This window comes from Orcinus orca, chromosome 19 (genome assembly GCF_937001465.1).
Source record: "Orcinus orca chromosome 19, mOrcOrc1.1, whole genome shotgun sequence".
NCBI lineage: Eukaryota > Metazoa > Chordata > Mammalia > Artiodactyla > Delphinidae > Orcinus > Orcinus orca.
Window position 1 is genome coordinate 41,356,900 of NC_064577.1, and position 22,116 is coordinate 41,379,015.

At 58.3% G+C, this 22,116-nt stretch overlaps 1 protein-coding gene and 1 non-coding gene across 2 annotated transcripts in view; both read left to right on the forward strand.

The window, feature by feature from the left end:
• Nucleotides 1-22,116, forward strand: part of LOC101274387 (keratin, type I cytoskeletal 42-like) — a 49,614-nt gene that overhangs the window by 22,948 nt on the left and 4,550 nt on the right. The window contains 2 exon segments of the mRNA XM_049702488.1: nucleotides 18,733-19,508; nucleotides 19,511-19,822. Of these exon segments, the coding sequence (XP_049558445.1) occupies nucleotides 19,437-19,508; nucleotides 19,511-19,822 (384 nt within the window). The 5' untranslated portion in view covers nucleotides 18,733-19,436.
• On the forward strand, nucleotides 10,212-10,314 carry LOC117197762 (U6 spliceosomal RNA). Its single transcript, XR_004478622.1, has one exon. It is a non-coding gene; the product is annotated as a U6 spliceosomal RNA (small nuclear RNA).

Below are 22,116 nucleotides of genomic sequence, written 5' to 3' on the forward strand. Positions count from 1 at the left end.
CCACTTCAGTCTCCAGCAGGGGAGGCTGAGGCTGGCGTCTCTGCACTTGGCTCTGTGCTCAGGCTGCTCTGAACCTGCCCGGCCCTGCTTCTGACTCAGCCCTGCTCACCCTGCCCTGCAAGTTGGGGCCTGCCGGCGGTGCCTGAGTTACAGGGACTTACAAGCAGACACAGATCCCCTCCCCACTGGCTGGAACTTGTCATAGAGGAACTTTGGGCCATGATCTGGCCTCGCTGGCCTCGGTTTCCCTTTTCCGTAGAGTGGGAGAGCAATTCTGCAGCTGTGGGGTCTGAGGAGTGTGGGAGACCTTGGGAGCCGGAAGTGTGGGGTCAAAGGCCTGCTGGGGAGGGGGGATGGCTAGTGAGGGGCCACACGGCCCTTGCCCCTCAGCTGGGTGGGTCTGCACGGCGGGGGCAGGCGAGGGTTGGAGAGGTGTGTGCTGCTTTTCCCAGGGTTACTCTGGGAGGTGGGTGGAGGTGCCGGGGGAGCATGGGAGAGTCAGGGGCCTTGGCTTTGGCCCGACTTGGTCCTAACTGTCTGCAGGCCTGGTCCTTCTTCTATGGGTCTCAGTTGACTCCTTTGTCGGGGGGCCATTTTGTTCCATAGTCCCTCAGGCCCCCAGAACTCTGAGGCTCTCTCAGGCACACGCTCTGTTTGACCTGCCTGCGGTGTCATTTTGGAATCAGTGTCTACGTTTAAAAGATCAGAGGCCTCGCGATCAAATCCTGAGTTCCAGCTTCCTGAGCAGGCAGAGGTCTGGCCTCTTTGGGATCCTCTCTGCCAGCAGCAAACGGGGACGGCTGCTCCCGGGGGTCTCCATTCCCTGGGGGCCCAGCCCCCTGCACTGTCCACCCCTGGGGGCCCAGCCCCCTGCACTGTCCACCCCTGAGGGCCCAGCCCCCTGCACTGTCCACCCCTGGGGGCCCAGCCCCCTGCACTGTCCACCCCTGGGGGCCCAGCCCCGCGGGCATTTGAGTGTAGTCGCTGGCTCCCCTTCCAGCCTGGGGCCGTCCCTGCCCAGGACCCTCTGCTTCCAGCCACGTCAGCCCCGTGGTTGCCCCACCTCCAGCAGCCCAGTGGTCCAGCAGCTGGCGCACTTGCACAAACGAGCCTCTTTTCTCTCTGTTTTGCCAAATTAAGGCTTTGGAGGGCGGGTCTGGGTTAGATGGGCCTTAGCTCATGTGTTTATCCAAAGCAAAGACCTAGGTTTCGGGATTTCCGCGTGGTGTCTAGAGCCTCGGTCAGGGCCCAGAGATGGTGTCTGCTTGTGGGGAGGTGGGTCCCCACCTCCTGGGGCCAGGTCCTTCCCCTCCCCCTGCGATGACCCCCATTCTCAGTGTCTCAGCCTGGTCACAAGGCCCTTGGAGACCAGCTCTCCGACTGCCTGCTGATGTCTTGGCCTCACCTCCACCGTCCCACCCCCAAATGCCCACGCTCATCGTGTTCTTTGCGGCGCGGCTGACTGTCTGCCTCCCTAAGCCCCTTCCCCTCCTTCCTCTGCCTCAGCTCCCCCTCCCCCTCCCCCCAGGCCTGCCCTGCTCTGTCCCCATGGGCTGCTCCGTGGTGCCTGTGGCCTCCTGCACCATGGCTGTGTCCCTGGCGCTGGGATGGGGCCTCGGTCCGGCCTCCCAGCCTTGAGCACAGAGTCAGACACACAGTCAGGCCTCAACGCATGTTCTAACAATTGAAGCTGCCTTTTGTCTGAGGGGCTGGGAGCTGGTGAGGCGTCACTGGAGGTCAGGCCGAGGTTCTTTCAGCTGTTGCCTGGTCATTGCTGGGAGAGGGAGAAAGGGTAGCCCTAGCCGTCGGGCGAGGGACAGGGAGGCCCCCTCCCCTCTGACACCATTTCTGGCCACAGCCCTGGGCTCCTGCCCTCAGCCACCCGTTGGCACTCAGGTGTGCCAGCCCCAGGATGGGCAGCGGCCTGCAGAAATCCAGCCGGCCGCGATCCCCTCCGCCTCCCGGCTCAAGCCGGCCCAGCTCATGGTGGGCAAACAGAACTAGGGAGGCTTCTCAGGGACCACCCAGGCCAGCTCCTGACACTTTACAGATGGGGAAACTGAGGTCGAAGAGGGGTGGTGACTTGACCTGGAGTCCTGGGATCCTCTCCCAGGTGGCCTGAGTCCTGGGCGGTGCGAAGTCAGTCCTGGGGGTCGGGACATGGCAGTGCCTGCTGTGTGGGGCCCCCTGCCCCCATCTGAGCAGCAGGGGAGCCAGTCCTTCCCTCGCCCGGTTCCACCTGGCCTGGTGCCTCCCAGAGCTGGCAGAAAGGTAGGGTGGGAGCAAGTCTGAATCAGCCCAGGTGGCTTAGAATCCCAGGCGGCCCTCCCTGCCCGCAGGCCCTGGGAGCGGGCACTGAGCTCACACCCCAAATCCTCTGTCTTCCCTCCCCACCCATGCATTCAGCCTGGGGCCCAAACATGGCAGGGAGCCAGCCCCAGCCTCTCTCCTTGGTAATGGAGGCACAACGCTCAACAATACAGACTTGTTGCCCTGCCAAGGTCACACCCGAACCTGGGCCTTTGTGCCTGGTCAGGGAGAAGCCTGGCTGGGGGAGGGGGGAGGCAGGCAGGGTGGGGGGAGAGGGCAGCAGGGTCTCTGGGCCTAGAGACCCTTCCCTCCCTTCTCAAGCTCAGGGGAGCCAGGGCTGTTGTCCCAGCAGCCTTGGGTGGTGTGGCCCCAACCTCAGCCCTTCAGACTTGGTAGTGTGTGGAAGGCAGAGACGGGCCAGGTACATCACAGGGGGAAGTGTGGATCTAAGCAAGAGAGTCCTCCTGGGCCAGCTGGGCTGTGGGAAGGGCTCAGGGAGGGAGGGTATGAGAGGGTCCTTCTGTTCTGGCTGGGGGGCAGCAGGGGAGGGATGGGACATTCACCAGCCCCCAGGTTGGGGCAGGGGCACTGGGAGGCCGGTCCAGCCCCACGTTTGGGGCTGCTTGGGTGGGTGAGCAGAGGGGGTCAGGGCCTGGGGAAGCTGGGATGGCGCTGGAGAGGGGAAGGACAGTTTTTCTGACCTTCACTGGCCTTTGGTTTCTGTGGCCCAGGGCTTGGGATTGTGGGGCGATACAGGCAGATGGGGTGTCTGTCCCTGGGGAGCCCCCGTCAGGGAGGAACATGGCCCCAGACCTTGGGAGCTCCGGGTCTCAGTGGGGAGTCCCATCCTCTGTCCTGGGGAGTTCGGGAACATCCATATGGGCGACAGAGACAGAGGACAGATGGAGTCACCCAGCTGTGGGGCACAGGGCTCACCGGGCCTCCCTGGTGAATGCCTCTGCCACTTAGGGAGTGATGGAACCCGAGGGTCTTTCTGCTTCTCTTCCCTGGGTTGGGGGTACCACCCCAGAGCTGATGGGCCCTTCCCCAAGTTACCAGGCCTGGTCAGAGCTGTGATCAATTGAAACTGCTGGTCCAATGTTTGCAGGTTAAGCAGAAACTTCTCCCACCACCTCTGCCTGGCTCTGTGGGGAGGAACCATCACTGGCCCCCCTTTATGGATGAGGAAACTGAGACTCAGGGATGTGAGATGCCCGTGCTAGAGGGCTCGGGTCCTAGGGGCCAGACCACTGTGTTTAGAATGCCTTGCTCTCTGATGTTTGGGGGAATCTGATGCAGGCATGCCCTGGGCAGTGCAGGGAAGGGCAAGTCAGATCTGTGTCCCGGCTGTCTCCCAAGTCCTGAGACCCCGTGTGTGCCGTTCCAGTTCTCGGCCCCTCTGTCAGGCCCTGTACCCTGCTTCAGTCCCCGGTGGGCCAGAGGGGAGGGTGGGGCTGGGGAGACTGGGTCCTGCTGAGGCTGCATCTTCCACACCCACGGCCCACCCAGGCTGAGTCAGGGCCGGGCAGGAGCCACGGGGGTGGCAGCTTTCCCAGGGCCAGCCCAGGCGGGGTCCACATTCCTCACAAGCTGGGTGCGTCTGGGCTTGGCCAAGCTATGAGTCCTGGGCCCTGCCCAGGCCCCCGCCTGCCCCAGAGGCAGCTCAGCACCATGACCTTGGCCTTGTAGGGACCCCGCCTGGACCGGGGTGTGTGCTTGCCTTGCACATACCTGCGGGGGGGGGGGGGATCCTGCTGGAGCCCCAGCCCCCCACCATGGCCCGGGCATTGGGGTGCCCACTGCTCAGCCCCTCCTCAGGCCCCCCTTTTGCCTCTGCGCTTGGAGACCTGGACGCTGAGGCTTATGCCGCCCACCTGCGGTTTGGGCCTTGGTCCCGCTCATGGCTCAGCCAGTGCTGGTGGAAGGGCGAAGCGTGTTCCGACAGCTGGGGGGTGACGAGGGCCCCTCCAAGGCCAGGGAGCAGCAGGGGGCTCATCCTGTTTGTAGCGCCCAGTCTCTCAGGGAGGCCTTTGTCCTCAGCAGCTTGGAACCCTGGGTGCCAGGTGCGGTGCCGGGGCGGAGGCTCTGAGGGGGGCCCTGTGTCCACGGGGGCTCCAGCTCTGGGGGCTGCCTACAGCTTGCCCCTCCCTGCTTCCTCCGCGTGCCCGCCGGGGTCTCTGCAGGGCAGGGGTCTCTGCAGGGCAGGGGTCTGCTAGGGATCCACGCAGGGGTTGGTCAAGGCCAGTCCCCACCTCTCCTTTGTGAAACGTTGCCACAGTCCACCTCCTTTCTCTGGGCCTCAGTTTCCTCTCCTGTCAAAGGAGGACAGACCTCCCTACCTACCTGCTGGGTGGGGTGCAGGCTGGGGTCGGGGGGGAATGTGAGGCCCCTGGGCTCTTGGTGGGCGGACTGTGACCTTGAGACTGAGACCTGAGATGGGCTGTGCTGGGCCACCACCCCTTCCCCACGGGGGACCCTCCACCCCAGCTCTGCGGTGTCCCCACCAGCCTCTGTGGGTCAGGCCAGGCCCCTGCCCGGGGGTAGGGGAGGTAACCTCAAATCTGGGCTCTGGGGACCCTGTCCACGGTTCCCCACTTCCTCTGAGGGCTGCTGGGAGAGCATTTCATTCACTCCAGCGAATGGCTGCCAGACGCCACTTGCCTTCCCGAGTCACCCAGTTCTACGGCCTCAGCAGTTCTGAGTTCAGCCCGCGGGGCCTGGGCTGGTCGCCTCCGTCACGTCTCCACAGCAGGCAGGGCCGGGCTGTTTCCTGGGCAGGCCCAGGGCTGCTTGGGCTGCAGAAACCACTTCCCAGGCCTTGGTGGCAACCAACGGGCCCTGGCCCCGAGCCCAGAGTGGGCGTGGGAATACTGTCCTGCACGGAAGGTCGGGAAGGGTGACACCGGGGCTATCGGAGGAGGGGCAGGGGACAAGCTGAAATGTCAACTCAGCATGTCACTTGGAGAGGCAGCAGGCTGAGTGCCGGGCGACCAGGGGGCCTGGGCCAGGGGAGGGGGGAGCAGATGGGCACAGCCTCTACCCCATCTAGCCCATCACTGAGCACCCCTCAGGCTCCCCCCTCCCCGGCTTCCGATGGCTGAGCTCTAGAGCTGGCGTTCCCTGTTCCTGCGGACCCTCTAGAGCAGCACTTGGCCCCGGGAGTGGTGCTGTTTGCAGTGTAAGGAAGTGCCTCGGCCCCTGAAAGCCAGCTCTGTGTCCCGGTGTCCTTGGGCTAAGGGTGGTTCAGTGTGTGTGTGCATGTGTGTCTGTGTGTGTGCGCACACGTTTGTGTTGGGGGGAGGCAGTTGTCCCAGTGGAGGTGGATTTCTGGACATTCAGACCAGGGTCTCTCTAGCTGGATTCTGAACCCTGAAGGATTCTGGGAGTTAGCACTGAGAACTGGGCCTGGGGCAGGCTGGGAAACCATGGGAACAGGTGAGAACAGGCTGGAAGGGTGCGGCAGCAGCTGGAATGTGTAGGCTGGAGCAGCTCCACCCTTCCTCATACAGGAATGGGCGCTGGCTGGGGAGCCAGGACCCTGTGCCTCCCCCATGCTGTCCCCAGCTCTGCTCTGCTGGCCTCCCCAGCCCCTGCTCCCTCCCGTGGGGCATCGCCACACCCCCTCACTCCTTGCTGGGCTAGAGCCAGTGGCTCAGCCGGGCCAGGCTGCTTGGGAGAAGCTGGCCACTCTTCCTGAAGATTCCCAGGGTTTTGGTTTGCACGTTTGTTTCTGACCCTCTGCACAGACAGACTCTGTCACTCACTGGGGTCGCGCTCTGATGCGTTAGGGAAGCGTGCAGCTCACCTGTGGGGTGCTCCCTGAACCAGTGGATGGGGTTTCTGGGCTAACTCTCCTCCTGGGATAGGGGCTGAGGGCACCTGCCATTCCCAGAGGTTCTGGACACACTGTTGGCCTCTGCAGAGAGGCTTTGTCCTCGCCTGTCCTTCACGGTTGATCAGGGAACCCTGTGACCTTCAAGAGAGAGGCTGTGCTCCTTAGCAGAGCATACAGGGCCTTCCACTGCGGGCCCCTGCCCGCCTCTCCAGGCCCAGCTCCCATCTCAGCCTCCCCAGCCAACGCCCCCCCATCCGAGGCGTCTCACTTCCCTGAGGGTGCCAGGCCCTGGGGCCTCCCGGCTTTTGCACATGCCAATCTCCTGCCAGGAAGGCTAGTGTCTACCTGTGACCCTTATGTATACAGGTCCCTGCTCAGACACCTGCCCCAGCTGTCCTGCCTCTTGGGCTGCATCGGGGGTCCCTCTTAGGTGCTCCCACGGCCCCACCTGCTCAACCAGCTTGTGACGTCTGGTGCCTCCCCCGGGGACAGAGCCCCCTAAGACCAGGGTCCACTGTCATGTGTGTCCCCTGCCACGTCTCCGGGCTCTCCCTCATGGAGGTCGGGGAGTGAGAGAATGAACTAGTGAATGGGTGCAGGCAGCTTGGGGAATTCCTCTGAGGCCTGCAGACTTGTAAAGGGCTGTCACGTGATCCCGGCCCTGGTTCTGCTGCCTCCAGTCCGAGGAAAATCACCCCTCTACCTTGGGATTGGGGCCTCCTGGGCAGATTCCAGAAATCTCTCTGAGAGCAAGGTGGGTGGAAGCTCCCCACCCCCCCACAGGGAGGACTCAAGGTTAATGGGCCAGTGTGCATGGCAATGGCTGCTTTGTGTGAGTGGGTGGGTAAAGGACGAGCCGGGAGAGGCTGTGTGAGTGTGAGTGTGCACAAGTGTGAAAGTGCCCATGAGTGTGTGAAAGTGCCCATGAATGTGTAAAAGTGTGAGCGTGAGTCTGTGAATGTGAATCAGTGTGAGGCTGTGCACGTCTGTATGCATGTGTGAGGGTGTGGATACAGGTGAGTGTGCATGGGCGTGTGGGTGTGCAAGTCTGTGAGTGTGAATGTGTGTGAGTCTGCGTGAATATGTGTGAGAGCTGATTGTGAGTGTGAGTGTCTGTGAATGTGTATATACTCTGTGCGAGTGTGTATGGATCTATGAGTGTGTGAGTTCGTGTGCATCTGTGATTATGAATGTGTGAGTCTAGGAGTGTGAGTGTGACTATGTGAAAGCTGTGGGCGAGTGTGTGAAGGTGGGAGCCTGAGTGTGTGTATGTGAATGTGCCTGAGAGCGTAAGAGTCTACGAATGCGTGTGAGTGTGTGGTATGAAGTTGTATGAGTGGGAGAGTGTGAATGTGAGTGTGTAAATGCGTGAGTGTATGAATATGTCAGTCTGTGAGCATGGGACCATGGGCGTGCGAATGTGCGTGTAAGCTGAGTGTAAAGGTGTGGCTAATCCTGGAGGGTGGTGGCAGGGGACCCAGAGCCGTGGGAGAAGCTCCGTCTCCCCTTCCCCAGGGTGGAGGTCAACCCCAGGGAACCCTCCAGGAGTCTGGGGAGACCCTGGGAGCTGCCAGGCTCATGTTTGCCCCAGAAGTTGACTCAGAGGGGCAAGGGGTCTTTCCCTGTTTTAGAGAGAGCTGAGGTCAACCTTTACTAGAAAGAAAAAAAGTACCACCAAATGGATTCAAAATAATATCTACAAAATATGGGTAGGATTTAAGAATTAAGACAACAAACACCTGTGAACCCACCACCCGATCTTAGAAACGTTGACAGCACCCTCTCCCATCTCACCACGACCCGCAATGGGGATTTTGGGCTGTTATTCCCTTGCTCTCTTTGCAGACCTGAAGCACTTCTCTCCAGGCCCCGTGGGTGAGACACAGGGCTCTTTCTGCCTGTTAAGCTGCCGGCGAGGCCAGGGCGGCTCAGTGCTGCCTCCTGGGGGCGTGGGACGCTGGCTTCCTCCCTCTCCGCGCCGCCGCCGCCCGGGGTAGGAGCCCCACCCAGGTCACTCTGCAGACCCCACAGAGGTGCACGTACTCGCTGTGCACGCACGCGCAAGGCACGCCCAGACACATGCGCACACCAGGCACTCACAGAGCTTTGCACGCAGACGTGATCCATCTATTGTGAAGGGAGCAGGTGCCGTACTCTGCGTGGGGCGCTCCAGCAGGAGCCAGCCCACAGCAGCTGCTGCCCCAGGGAGCTGGAGGCAGGAAGGGGGTGGTCCACATGAAGGGGGTCCTCGGGGACCCTCCCACTCAGGGCTGGGGGAGTCTCGGTAAGAAGTACCTTTGGGGTGAGCCATTTAATAGAAAGGTCTAAGCACGGGGTTGCGGGAGGAGGGCTTTGTGCCAGAGGCAGGGAAAGGTTTTTTGGAGATGGAGAACGAGGGGAGGAGAGGCATAATGCAATGCACAGGCCAGCTTCAATAAGGAATTTCATGTCCATGGGCCTGGAATGGACGCAATGGCCCAGCCGGGGCCCCTGGTGCTACGGGGGTCACGGGACTACAGGGAGAGGAGCTGAAGACGGTGAGGAGGAGCCAGGCCCTTGGAGAAGGCGCCGGTGTGAAGCGCAGGTGGAAGATGTCTTGAGTCCCGTGGTCCCTACGCTAGTCGCAGGTGCCACCTCCCGGGACTGCTTGGCAGAGGCGCGCGACCCAGGGCGGCCAGCAGAGGGCGCTCCCGCTACAGATTTGAGGCTCCAGTTGGCGCGGTCTTGAGCCCGGGGTTTAACTAGGATTAGCTCATTCTTGGAAAGCGCCCGGGCCTGCAGTCCTGATGGAAGCATTCTGGCTTCCCCCTTGCGGGCTACGGAGCAGAAGGGTGAGAAGAGACGACCACGTGAGGTGGGAGCCCCACCAGTGTCCTCCTTCTCCCTTTCCTCTGCTCCCTGGTCAGATGCTGTCCGGTCAGTGTTTGCACCCCCTGTCTCCAGGTGGCGACCTTGAAATCAACCCAGAAACGCGACTGGCTCTCCTAACCTGCCCTGGAAGCCTTCCTCGAGGCCAGCCAGCTTTTCTAGAACGTTCCCCAGGGAACTAGTCCCAGGGCTCTGCCTCGGGAGTCTCCCCGCTTCCCTCGCTGGCCACTAGGTGGAGGACTTCCTCGCCTGGCGCCCAGGAGGCTTCCCCAGCTGCCACAACCACAAAGCCCGTGGATGCTAGAGTTTTCAGGACCGAATGCAGCCCTTTGTCTTCTGCCACAAAGCGTGACAGGCTTCCACGTGGCCGGTTGGTGGACCCAGCCAAGTCCAGCTGGCTCAGACGAGGTGGCAGCCCCATCAGTCCCTTGGTGGTGGTGTTGGGGGATTATGGAGGAGAAAGTCCCTTCAGTTGTGAGTGCCTCCTTCCACACCCTGGCATCTCCACCCAGGCAGAGGCACCTCGAACTCAGGTCATTCACATATTCATACATTTCTGCAGTTATCAAGCACCATTTGCTATGTCTGTTCCTGGGGACAGAAAGGAGGCAGGGTCCCTGCCTGAGTGGAGGAGGAGACAGGAAATAGGTGTGACCACACAGGGTGGTACGTGCTTTGAGGTCAGTGAATTGATTTCTTCCTCTGAACCCTGCTTTTCTCTCTGGCTTCTCGGACCCAGTCAGTGGCATATTACCTGCCCACCTGCTCAACCCTGAAAATGCAGACTCATCCTGACGCCTCCCCCGCTTAGGTCCATCTCCCTGTCGGCCACTGTGTCCCATCCTTGCCCTCATCATCTCTCTCCCAGACCATCCCTTTAGCTCCGGGGCTGGCCCTTGGCCCCCTTCCGGCTTTCACATCGCCACCAAAGTGAGCGCTTCTTTTATGCCCAGAGGCATAAAAGAAAAAATTAGCAAATGTGACCTAAGGGAAATCGTTTTTTTTGGGGAAAAAAACACTGTAAACAAAGTTGGAAGACCAGTGGTCAGCTGGGAAAAGACATTGCAACCCACGTGGGAAAGGCCTCCTTCTCACGTTGACCAAAAGCTCACACACGTCAGGAGGGACAAGATCCCACAGAAAAAAAAAAAAAAAAAGGTGTAGACTAGGAACAGCTGGTTCATAAAAAACAAGAAGGGTGCTGGCTTTGGCAGCACACGTACTACAACTGGAACAATAGAAGATTAGCATGGCCCCTGGGCAAGGATGACACCCAAATTCGTGAAGCATTCCATATTAAAAAAAATGATACAAATGAACTTATTTAGAAAACAGAAACAGAGTTTGAAAACACACTTATGGTTACCAAAGGGGAAATGTAGGGGGGAGGGACAATCTAGAGTTTGGGGTTAACAGATACACACTTCTGTATATAAAGTAGATAATCAACAAGGACTTACTACTGTAAGTAGTAAGCACAGGGAACTCTACTCAATATTCTATAATACCTATATGGGAGAAGAATCTGAAAAAGAATGGATATATGTTTATGTATAACTGAATCACTTTACACCTGAAACTAACACAACATTGTAAATCAACTCTACTCCAATATAAAATAAAAATTAAATTAAAAAAACCAACCAAACAAGAAGGGACTAAAAATTTAGGGAAGGATAGTCAGTCTTACTCATGAATAAAGAAATGGAAACTGAAGCAATAGAGAGGCCTTTTTCAACGATCCAAAAGACAGAAATTGGAAAACAACAACAAACTTCAAAGCGTGGTGAGACCCAGTGCTGACGGGTGTGGTGGGTGGAGGGAGGAGTTATTCTCACTCATAGTGGGTGGGAACGAAAATTTGTGGAACTTTTCAGGAAAACTTAGAGGTGAAGATCCAAGACTGGCACAGGGCCCTGGGGCTGCCTGTGACCTTTTTTTAAAACGGTGGCAATTTCACAAATATACACAAAAGTAGAGAGAATGGCAGAACAAACTCCCATATGCCCATCACTCAGTTTCAATAATTGTCAACATGCTGACATTCCTTTTTTTCTCTTTTCTCTCTCTATATATATATATATTTAAAAATTTATTTATTTATTTATTTATTTATCTTTAGCTGTGTCGGGTCTTCGTTTCTGTGCGAGGGCTTTCTCTAGTTGCGGCGAGCGGGGGCCACTCTTCATCGCGGTGCGCGGGCCTCTCACTGTCGCGGCCTCTCCCGTGGCGGAGCACAGGCTCCAGACGCGCAGGCTCAGTAGTTGTGGCTCACGGGCCCAGTTGCTCCGCGGCATGTGGGATCTTCCCAGACCAGGGCTCGGACCCGTGTCCCCTGCATTGGCAGGCAGATTCTCAACCACTGCGCCACCAGGGAAGCCCCTCAATATTTTTTTCATTAAAGTATAGTTGATTTACAATGTTGTGTTAATTTCTGCTGTGCAGCAAAGTGATTCAGTTATACATATATATATTCCTTTTTAAATATTCTTTTCCATTATGGTTCATCACAGGATATTGAACATAGTTCCGTGCGCTCTACAGTAGGACCTTGGTGTTTATCCATTCTGTATATAATAGCTGACATCTGCTAACCCCACACTCCCACTCCACCCCTCCCCCAACCCCCTCCCTCTTGGCAATCACCAGTCTGTTCTGTATGTCCCGTCAACATGGGGCCATTCTTGTTTCTTCTCTCCCCTCCACCATCTTTTGTGGGGGAGATTAGAGTATTTTAAAGCAAAGATATAATTTCAATTCACTCTGAATGAAAATTTGGCAAGAGCTATCAAAAGAGAAAATGGATCTCCCCTTTCACCCAGGAATCCCACGGCTAAAATTTCCCCTAAGGATATATTTGTAAAAGTTCACCAGGCTTATGTTCAGGGAGGTTTATTACACCATTGTTTGTAAAAAGCAAAAAAAGCTGGACACCGTTTTGAGGGGGACAGGAGTGAGTGAATTACAGCTCACGGTCACGATGGATTAAATTAAAGAGAGTGAGGGACTTTCCTGGTGGTGCAGTGGTTAAGAATCCGCCTGTCAATGCAGGGGACACAGGTCTGAGCCCTGATCTGGGAAGATCCCACATGCCGCGGAGCAACTAAGCCCGTGCGCCACAACTACTGAGTCTGCGCTCTAGAGCCCGCGAGCCACAACTACTGAGCCCATGTGCCACAACTACTGAAGCCCGCGTGCCTAGAGTCTGTGCTCTGCAACAAGAGAAGCTACTGCCATGAGAAGCCCGTGCACCGCAACGAAGAGTAGCCTCCGCTCACCACAACTAGAGAATGCCCGCGCGGCAACGAAGACCCAACGCAGCCAAAAATAAAAAATAATTTAAATACATTAAATAAATTAAAAAAAAAAAGAGGGTGAGGTGGCTCTCCAAGAGACATTATTAACTGGGAAACCGAGACATTGAAGAGATCAGTCATCTCTCTTTGTATAATTAAAATCTCTAAACAGACAAACTAAAAACAAAACAGTACAGCAATGCTTGGATGACTGTATTGCTATAGAATAAAGTCCGAACTCTGCAGCACACTTTTCATGGAGGTCTCTCTTTCCAACTTTCATTCTAGCCATTTCTCCCACTAATATGCACTATGAATTGGCCATTAGATTCCCAAAATGGGTTCCAAGGAACCGTAGCTCCACATGCACCCCCTGAAAGTGGGTCCGTGGGTGATTAAGTTTGGGAAACGCTTAGCGCTCTGTCTTCTCCTCGTACAGTCACAGTGCACATTAGCTTGTTAAGGGCTCTGGGAAGTCTGCAGTCCAACAAAGAAAAACCTCTTGACATGGATGTACGTGCCTTCCCCTGGTCTCCCAGGCTCTGCAGCATATGGTTCTCAGCCTTGGCTCTCGTTAGCACCACCCGGGCCCAGCTCTGTGCATCAGGGCTTAGAACCACTACTCTGTAACGTTGCCCTGCCCCTTTCCGAGCTTACGTAGCCCCACTTTCTCCTCTGCTCACCCCACCCCAGCCATACTGGTCCTTCTTCTAGTTCCCTGAAAAGGAGTGTCTTGGTTCAGCTCCAAGGCCTTTGCACTAGTTCCTACTTTGGCCTGGAATGCCCTTCCCTGCACCTGCTCGCTCCTTCCTTAATTCAGTTTTCCCCTTAAATGTCACTTAGAAGAGGCCTTCCTGCGCCGCCCCAGAAGCACTCACATTCCCTTTCATGTTTCCCTGAAGAATGTCTCATTCTCTGGATTGATTACTGTCCATCTTACCCCCTAGAATATCTGCTCCATAAAAGCAAAAATGGTTTCTTTTGTGTTCATCACCATATCCCCAGAGGCTAGGGCAGTGCCCAGTACACAGTAGGTGCTCAATTAATAGTAGCTGAACAAAGGGGTTTCCTTTGAGATCTGCTTTCCTCTTGCTCCCCCTGAAATTGTGATCCAGCTGCAAGTCTCCTGATGGCCCCCAAACACACTGGGCACGTCCCCACTTCTGCCTGGATGAATTCGCACCTCGTCTTCTCTGCCTGGCAAAGCCCTGCCCTGGCTTCGAAACCCAGCTTTCTGGTCCCTCCCTATGAAACTGCCCTCAGCAGCCTGGTCTGAATGAGTTGCTCCTTCCCGCTCCTCCCAGGTGCTTGTACACACACACTTTCATCACCACACAGTAACACGGTGCTTGGACGGACTGTGCATCTGTCTGTCTCTCGCTCACCTGCCTGCACTCATTGAGGGCAGGACTCGCTGACTCAGTGCTGAGTTCTCGGGCACCCAGCCCCGTGACAGCCACACCATGAATGCGATGAATGGGTGCTGAGCGAAGCCCAGCATTGGGCTCTTACTGCCTGCATTTATCCAGCCCGCATTGATCGGGCACTTCCTGTGCACAAAGCACCGAGTTAGACCTTAGAGTGGGTCCAGAGATAAACAGAAAGCCATCTTTTGGCTGTCAAGAATTGTCTTTCTAGAAGGGAAGGAGATCCAAATAATTCTAATACAAGTGAGAGTGGCTAGCACTCACGGGTGCTAGAATGGGCTGGGGGAGTGTATCAATTTCCTATTGCTCTTGGAACAAATGACAACTTTAGGGCCTTAAAGCAACACACGCTTATTACGTTACAGTTCTGGAAGTCCGAGGTCTGAAATGCGTCTTAGGAGGCTAAAGTCAATGTGTCAGCAGGGCTGAGCCCCTTCTGGAGGCTGTAGGGGAGAACCGTTCCTTGTCTTTTCCTGTTTCTAGAGTCCGCTTCCCTGGCTCATGGCGGCATCCCTCTGACCTCTGCTTCTGTTGCCACATCTCCTTCTCCGACTCTGACCCTGTTGCCTCCCTCGTTTAAGGACCCTTGTGGTCATATTGGGCTCAACCAGATAATCCAGAATAATCTCCCCATTGCAAAGCCCTCGACTTAGTCACACCTGCAAAGTCCCTTTTGCCATATAAGGGGATAAGGACCTGAGTCTGCCTGGCACGGGGAGGGAAGGGTTCCATCTCACCCCCGGGGGCCTTCCCCTAGCCAGCGTTGGAGTCATCGATCCTTCCCCCAATCTCTAGTGTGCACAAGGACTGGGGCCAGCTGCTCTGACAAGCTATCTCACGTAAGCCTCACAAAGAGTTTGTCATGGAAGCCGGGTAGCCTCATTTTGCAGATGCGGCTAAGAGAAGGGCTATGACTTGTCCACGGCAGGGTCCACATTGACCCAGGCTCTTGCACTCGGCCTTCTGAGCTCTTTTCATGAGGTGCGGAGTCGTGATCACAGATAACATGCTTCACGACGGGGGTCGTGAAGATCAGGGGCTGTGGTTCCTCGCCCACAAAACCTTGCTGGAGAAAGTGTATCACACCTGAAATGTTAACTAACAAGGCCCAGGGCCCGGGTTCTGAGGCAGAGGCAGGGACGAGGGGGCTGTGAAACTGCCAGGTTGGGGCAGCTTCAGGGATGAGGCCGGGTTGAATGGGGGGGAGCAGGTGGGGGGCCCCGGGGTGGGGCGGAGTATTCCACGGAGCCCAGGCCTTTGCACAGGCGTGCTCCCCTGTTGGCCAGGCACTGGATGATCCCATCCTGTGGTGGGCTGGGCTGTCAAAAAGCCAAGAGCGCCCCTTCCTGCCGGCGCTGTCAGGTGAAGGAAGGAGGCAGGCCATGCTCAGAGCATCCCCAGACTCACACGGGGGAGGCACAGCCTCCACCCCCGGCGAGCTCCCAGTCTGAGTGGGGAGATACAGCTTCTATCCTAGGAAGCCTCCGCTCTGAGGGGAGAGACAGAGCCTCTCTCTCCGGGAGCCCGGGCCACACATGCCCCTGGAGGAAATCACTCAGGAGCATCGAAGAACAGGGACAAATGAGGGTGAATTAATGGAGAGCAACCAGCCTCGCAGGGCATGGAGGGCGAACAGCAGAGTGGGCAGGCTGGGCAGGGCCCAGGGGCCTGGGAGAATGGGGTTTCTGACTCGGTTCCCCCAGGCCCTCAGTGCCCCATCAGCCTGCAGGGCAAAGGAGAGGGGGTGAGCCCCGGGTCCGAAAGGGGGCCCACCTGCCCTCTCTTCCTCCCCCATAACTCCCTGAGGCCAAGGAAGGGGGAAGGGAGGGAGGGGCAGAGGGGAGCAGCTGGTCCTGTTAAGCTGGAGTCTTCTAGCCTTGGGGAGAAGCAAGGGTTCCCTCCCTCGCTGGAAGGCCTGGGCTCCCCTTCCCAGACCTCCTCCTCACACGTTCCTGCTGGTTCTAGGCCCTCCCTTGCCCGCTCCTCCTGTCCTGGGTCCCATGGGGGCCCTTTCTGGGGCGGGGCCCTGGCCAGCTGATGTGACTCTGTCCAGGGGGGCGGGCCTTCCCCGGGCGGCCGAATCCCGTCTTGGGTCCACCCCAGGCACATGCTTCCTGGAAGCCAGCTACTGGGAGGTGGCCGCGTGTGCTTGTGTGGGGAAGGGAGCAGCTGGGGACCCCAGGAGTTCAGGGGGCACTGCAGGACGTCCCGCCTCTGACTCTGAATCGTGCCTCCTGGGAGGCGGCCGCCAGGACCGCTCCACGCCTCCCGCAAACCCCGCCCCGCCCCGAGGCGGAGGGTGGGGCCTTCTTTGGAGTCAGCCGTAAATCATTAGTGGGTGGATCTGGGCGGGGCGGCCCTGGGGCCTCAGGACAGAGGCTGAGGAAACAGAATAGAGGAAGAGGGTTCCACCTGAGGGCAGGTGTGGCGGGGTGAGGGTGCCTTTGGCAAGGGGTGAGGAGGCTTCAGGGCTGAGGTGAAGGGAGGAGCACCCGTGAGCTTGGTGACCTATCCTGGGCAAGGTGCCTGCAGGTGAGAGGGACTATGTGTCTGTGAGGAAAGGAGCTGACAGGCCCTAGTGGCAGGGTCTGGGGTGGGGTCCAGTCTTTGGGGCCCCGAAGGGTTTGGGGCCAAGGTCCCAGCTGGGAGCCCACCCCCACATCCGGGCCTCTCACTTTCCTGACCTCACCTGATAGGGACCCTTTCCCTTGGGGGGAGGGTAGAGGTAGCCATGTACTCCCTTCCTGGGCCCCTGTCTCCGCCCCAGTCATGGCCCAGGCTCCCTGCTCCTAAGGACGCAGTGAACACTTACAGAGCACTTGCTGCATACCTGCCGTGCCCTGGGTTCTGGGTGGGGGTGGGCACTGTCCTAGGAAGGTGACAGTTAATGCTCGGGGGGGCCCGTGTAGGAGCCAAGGTCGACTGGGCCGATGTGGCGAGACCTTTGTCAACATCGATACGCATCTATCGAACATCAAGTGTATACGGGGGCCCCCAGGCCACCCTGCACCTTGCGCCTTCCATCAACCTCGTAGGGTGGGTACGGTCCTGGGGACTCTCCCCCCACACCCTATAGTCCTGCTCAAATCTGAGACAGGGTCTGTCCTAGTCAACCCGAGAGCACGCTGGCCGTCCAGCAGCCTCTAGCGAGGAGATCCAGGGCCTGTGGGGCTGGGCAAGGCTGGGGCTGGCTGGGGACACTCACTGGGGGATGCCGGGAGTTGTCCCAGCCGTCTCCCTGGGGCCTCCTCCTCCTGTCCCCTGCCCCCCGTGCTGGACCCCCGGCAGGCTGTGGGGCTGGATCGCCTCCTTTTCCTCTCCTCCTCCTTGTGGGCCGAGCTGCTGACACCCGTGAGGGCTGTGGGCCTGGCGCTGCCCCTCTGGCTGCCGGGGGTGGAGGACAGGCCCGGGCAGGAGAATTCACAGGCGAGAGGACCTTGGCATAGCCCTCCGACCGGCTCCCGCCAGGCCTTCCTCCCCTGGCAGGGGGAGTGGACGCTGCTGGGGCCCCGCTTCAGGCCGGGCTCGGCTGCCAGCGCCCGGCTGCCCTGCCGCTCTGGCACCCTGGGCCTCGGTGTCCGCGTGGCGTCGTTGGCAGGGTCTGGCCAGGGCTGTTCTGAGCGGTGAGGGAGGAGTGTCCGGGCTCTTCTTAGGCCCACCAAGGGTGGCCACGCTTTCCAGAGGGCCAGGGAGGCCCTCCTGGCTCTGACCCTGTCCTTTCACCTGGGGAGAGGGGTTGAGCCAGGCCTGCCCTTCAGCAGCAGGTGAGGCCTCTCTGGGCCGAGGTGCTGCAGGGGCTTCAGAGGTGGCAGAGTCTCCAAAGGCCGGAGGCAAAGGGTCTGGGGGATCAATGGTGTGGAGCTACCGAGGCCCAGACCTTGACACACAGCCTGACATCGGGGGGTGGCAGATGGAAGTGATGGGGGGATGGTGGGACCTTGGTGATTTTGGAGGGAGAGAGGGAGGTTAGTAAACTCTCTGCCCCTTCAAACTGGGCCTCAAGCCTAAGGTCTGAGGGCTTTGGAGGTGGGCTGCGGGCTGGGATGCAGGCTCTGAGAGGGGCAGAGGGTGAGTGGTGCCCTGTGGCCTGGCCCCCTCCCCAGGCCCCTGGCTCTGCTCCACATTCACTTCTCTGAACTGAGTGAGGCCTGTCTGGAGGGAGGAGATCAGTCAGCTTCTGGGGGAGGGGGCTTTCTGGGAGAGTGGCTCCAGTGGGAAGGGGGAAGGTCATTCCCCGTGAAGGTGAGTGGGTGGTGCAAGGCTGGCCTCTGACCCATTCAGGTGACCCCAGGTTCTCTTGGTTCCCTTCCCCAAGACTGTCCCGGAGTAGGAGGAAGTCCTCCCTGGTGTCTGGCCTCATGGAAGAGCCCTGGTGTTCTGACCTCGCTGCCTAGCCTTGACCTTGAGCCCCCTCCGTGCCCCCAGGAACCCTGAGAACCCCCAGACTTTACAGGCGGGGTGGGAGCAGGACGAAGTCAGTCAGGTTGTCCCCTCTCTCACAGTAGCTCGTGGAGCCCCCACTCTCCAAGCAAGGAGACACCCTTGCGCGTGAGGGCACTCACTTTCTTTCCCCGTGTGTGGGCCGAGAGCCCAGGCCACCCACGAGTCTCCCTCCGCCCCTGCCTGGCCCGAAGGCCTCCCGTTCCCTGGAAGCTCCCCATTCAGACAGGCCCGGTGCAGACGCTGGGGTACTGGCAGCACATAAATCATTAGCACGGAAGCAATTAAGACTGGTAATCTCCTGGCTGGGCATGGACGGGTGCCAGCCGACAGGGTGTGGGATTGTGCTTTGTCCTCGCAGAGGCCACACTTCCCCAGGGCGCATCTCCGTGGAGGGGTACCCGCTGCACAGGTCCTGCTTCTCCTGCGCTCAGCGTCTCCTCTGAGGGCCCCTTGGGAGTGTCTTCCCTCAGGTACTGCGGGTGTGTGTGTGTGTGTGTGTGTGTGTGTGAGGAGGAGTGGTCACCCTAACCCTCTGCTTCCTTCTCCCCCTCAGCCCCAGCTTGACTGATGTCAACCATCTCTCCAGATTCCCTCAAAGACCCTGGGAGGCAGGAATTACCCCCATTTTGCAAATGAGGCAGCTGAGGCTCTTGAACTGACTTCCTGGAAGGTTTGGATCCAAAGCTCCCTCAGGTCAGTGGCTGTGACTATTCCCCTCAGATAGGGCAGCCCCCAGGCCAGGGGCTACGTCTCCTCCCACAGACTTGGAATAATCCCAGGAGACCTGGGGGGCTCCCTCAGGGCCACATTGTCCCCCGCATCTCTCCACCCTCTCCCTGGGACCCAAGAATGCTGGGTGGGGGGCCAGACCAGCCCCAGGCTCTGGGCCTGTGGAGCCTTGTTCCAGGCCCTTTCTGGCTCCCAGGGCTGGGTTCTCCGGACTCTCCCCAAGAACGAGCTCAGCCACCTAATTGTGGCTGAGGGTGGAGAATCCCCCTACCCCGGGGTTGCGGCTCCAGTACCACCTTTGTTTCTAACAGACAATGGGCTGCTAAGAAGCCCTTGTGCTCAGGCCAGGCTCGGGATGCCCTCCGTGCGTCCAGCTTGAGCCCTGGGCGCCTGGTACAGAGGCTGGGCTTTTGGCTCTGACTTAAAGAGCCAGGGGCCCAGCTGCCCTTTAGCCTGGCTATAAAGGGCTATAAAGGGCTACCTGGGGCCTCTGTGCAAACCAGACCCTGCACATGACTTGTGGACACCATGGCCGCCCCCACCACCAGCATCCACCGGCTTTCCACTTCCGGCTCCGTCAAGGGCCTGCGTGTGCCCGGTGGTGGGGGTTTCTCTCGATGTCTTCCATCCGTGTTGGGGGTGCCTGCCGGCCCGCCAGCCTCCTGGGAGCCAGCAGCTCTGGCAACATGTCTGTGTCCTCGTCCCGCTTCTCTGTGGGCACGGGGGGCAGCGAGAAGGAGACCATGCAGAACCTCAGCGACCGCCTGGCCTCCTACCTGGGCAAGGTGTGCGCTCTGGAGGAGTCTAATGCCTACCTGGAGGTGAAGATCCACGACTGGTACAAGAAGCAGGGCTCCGGGCCCGCCCTCGACTACAGCCACTACGTCAAGACCATCAAGGACCTGTGGAGCACGGTGGGCGCTCCCTGCCCTCTGTCCTTAGTAGCTGCTTCTAACTCACACCATCCCAACTTTGGACCTTTGCCAACATTTCTCCTCCAGCCTAGGTCTCCATCCCTCACCCATTCGTTCATTCACTCACTCTCTCACTTGCTCTGGAACCCAGCCCTGTACCAGTCACTGGTCCCAGGCCTGGAGGACATCCCACGTTGGGAGGCTGTTTGGAGTTCCTCCTTTCTGGGGGAGGGTATTTAGGGTGAGTGATAGAGGAGTGGGCAGGCAAGGCTTCAGAACCTTGACTGAGGGCAGCAGATGGCATTCAGGTATAGAGATCAGTGTGGACAAAGGCATAGGTGTGGGAACGAGTTTGGTGTGGCTGCTGGGAGATGAGGCTCAATGTTTCCTTCTCACTATCCCATTCCCCTTTGAGTTTGCCCCACCCCCCGCCTGCCTCACCTCCTCCAGGCAGTCCTCCTGGATGCACGGCACTTGCCTTTTATCCTTGGATCTGGGGGTCCCTTCTGCACTTTGAGGTTCAGTCTATGCTCTGTTCATTGGGCTGATTTCACTGAGTCTGACATGTTCTCACAGCTACTTTCATTGTTGGTCCTCCTCACTCCTTCCATGATGGTCACTCTGGGGGTCCCCAAGAGCAGAGGCTGTCTCTGCTTGCAGATGCAGATTGGGGGGTGGTCCCTGAGGAAAGGAGCTGTGTCTTCCCACTCAGACTGGAAGCTTCCAAGGGGAGATATTTCTCTAACTTAGTCTGATGGAGGAGACAACACACACACACACACACACACACACACACACACACACACACACACACAATGATCTCTGTGAACGTGACCTTGGCATTCTGTAAACACGGCACCTGGGTCTTCTGCGCAACCTTGCCCCTGGAGGGACCTACGGGGTGCAGCCTCCAGAGGCAGGAGAGAGGTCAAAGAGGTGCAAAAGCTGGGCTCGGGAGAGCCGGACTTGGGGCTGGCTGGCCCGGGGTCAGCCCACTCAGTTTCCTGGTGGAGAACCAGGCCTGCTGCCCCACGAGGGGCTTTGCCTGCTCCTGCCCGGGACCCAGGCCCGGAAGGGAACTCCTGCAATTGCCCACTGGAAGCAGAGCTACTGGGAGTGCCAGATCAGATACTGGGCTTGATCTGGGCAGCAGGGAACTCAGGGGAGCCCTGGTGAGTCAGTGTTCCTGAGCTTCGGGGTCGGCCAGCTCCTCACCGCCATCCCCCAGTGCACTGCGCACCAGGCCTCTGAGTCACTGCCCCCTCGCTGGACCCAATCAGCCTCCTAAGCAGGGAGGCGGATGGGGGCCTAGTCTGCAGGTTGCCGATGGGCCTCGTGAGGCCCTGGGGCGGGTTCAGTCAGACTGGCTCTTGGGTTCAGTCTGGAAACGGAGCCTGACTCAGGGTGCCTTTTCAGAACTTAGGGGCACAAGCGGGCTCTGAGGCCCAGGATGAGTTTACTGGGGCTGCCCCCTCTTACAGCTTTATACTTCAGCCCTTAACCTTAGAAAACTCCAGATTCTGCTCAGCTCATCTGCCGCCTCCACCGCGACCTCCTCTCTGCTTCCTCTGGGCAGTGTGGAGGGGCCTCCCCCTCCCCCCAGCCCCATGGCCTTTGACTAGAGCTTCTCTTAGGTATTTCTCCCAACAATAATGACAGCAGCAGTAATAATAACCAACCCTCTGCTCCTTCCAGAGCCTCTCCCTTCCCTGTTGTCTTTTAAACCTCCCAGATGACCCTGTGGGAAAAGAAAACCTTGCCCTAGGTTTGACATGGGGCCAGCCATAATATTATCAATTATTTAATTAATCGTTTAATTAAACTAATGTTTCCTGGGGGCTGACTCTCGGCCAGGCACTGTACTCAGGGCTGGGGAGTCCAAACTGAAGGAGACAGACATGAGACAGGGCCTTGTTCCTCTGGAGCTCAGAGTCCAGTGGAGGAGAGAAAAAAACACAAAAAAAGTCACAGAAAAATGTTGCACTTGGGAGAAGTACTGTGTAAGAGAGATGGGCCGAGGGGAGGTATGATGGGGAAGAAAGATCCAGACGGGGAATCAAAGAGGGCTTCCTGGAGGAGGTGGCAACTGAACCTAGAGGTGAATTTATTTAATTTAATTTAATTAATTTATTTATTATTTATTTATTTTTTTTGCTGTGTTGGGTCTTCGTTGCTGTGCGCCAGCTTTCTCTAGTTGCGGTGAGCGGGGGCTACTCTTTTGCGGTGCGCGGGCTTCTCATTGTGGTGGCTTCTCTTGTTGCGGAGCACAGGCTCTAGGCGCATGGGCTTCAGTA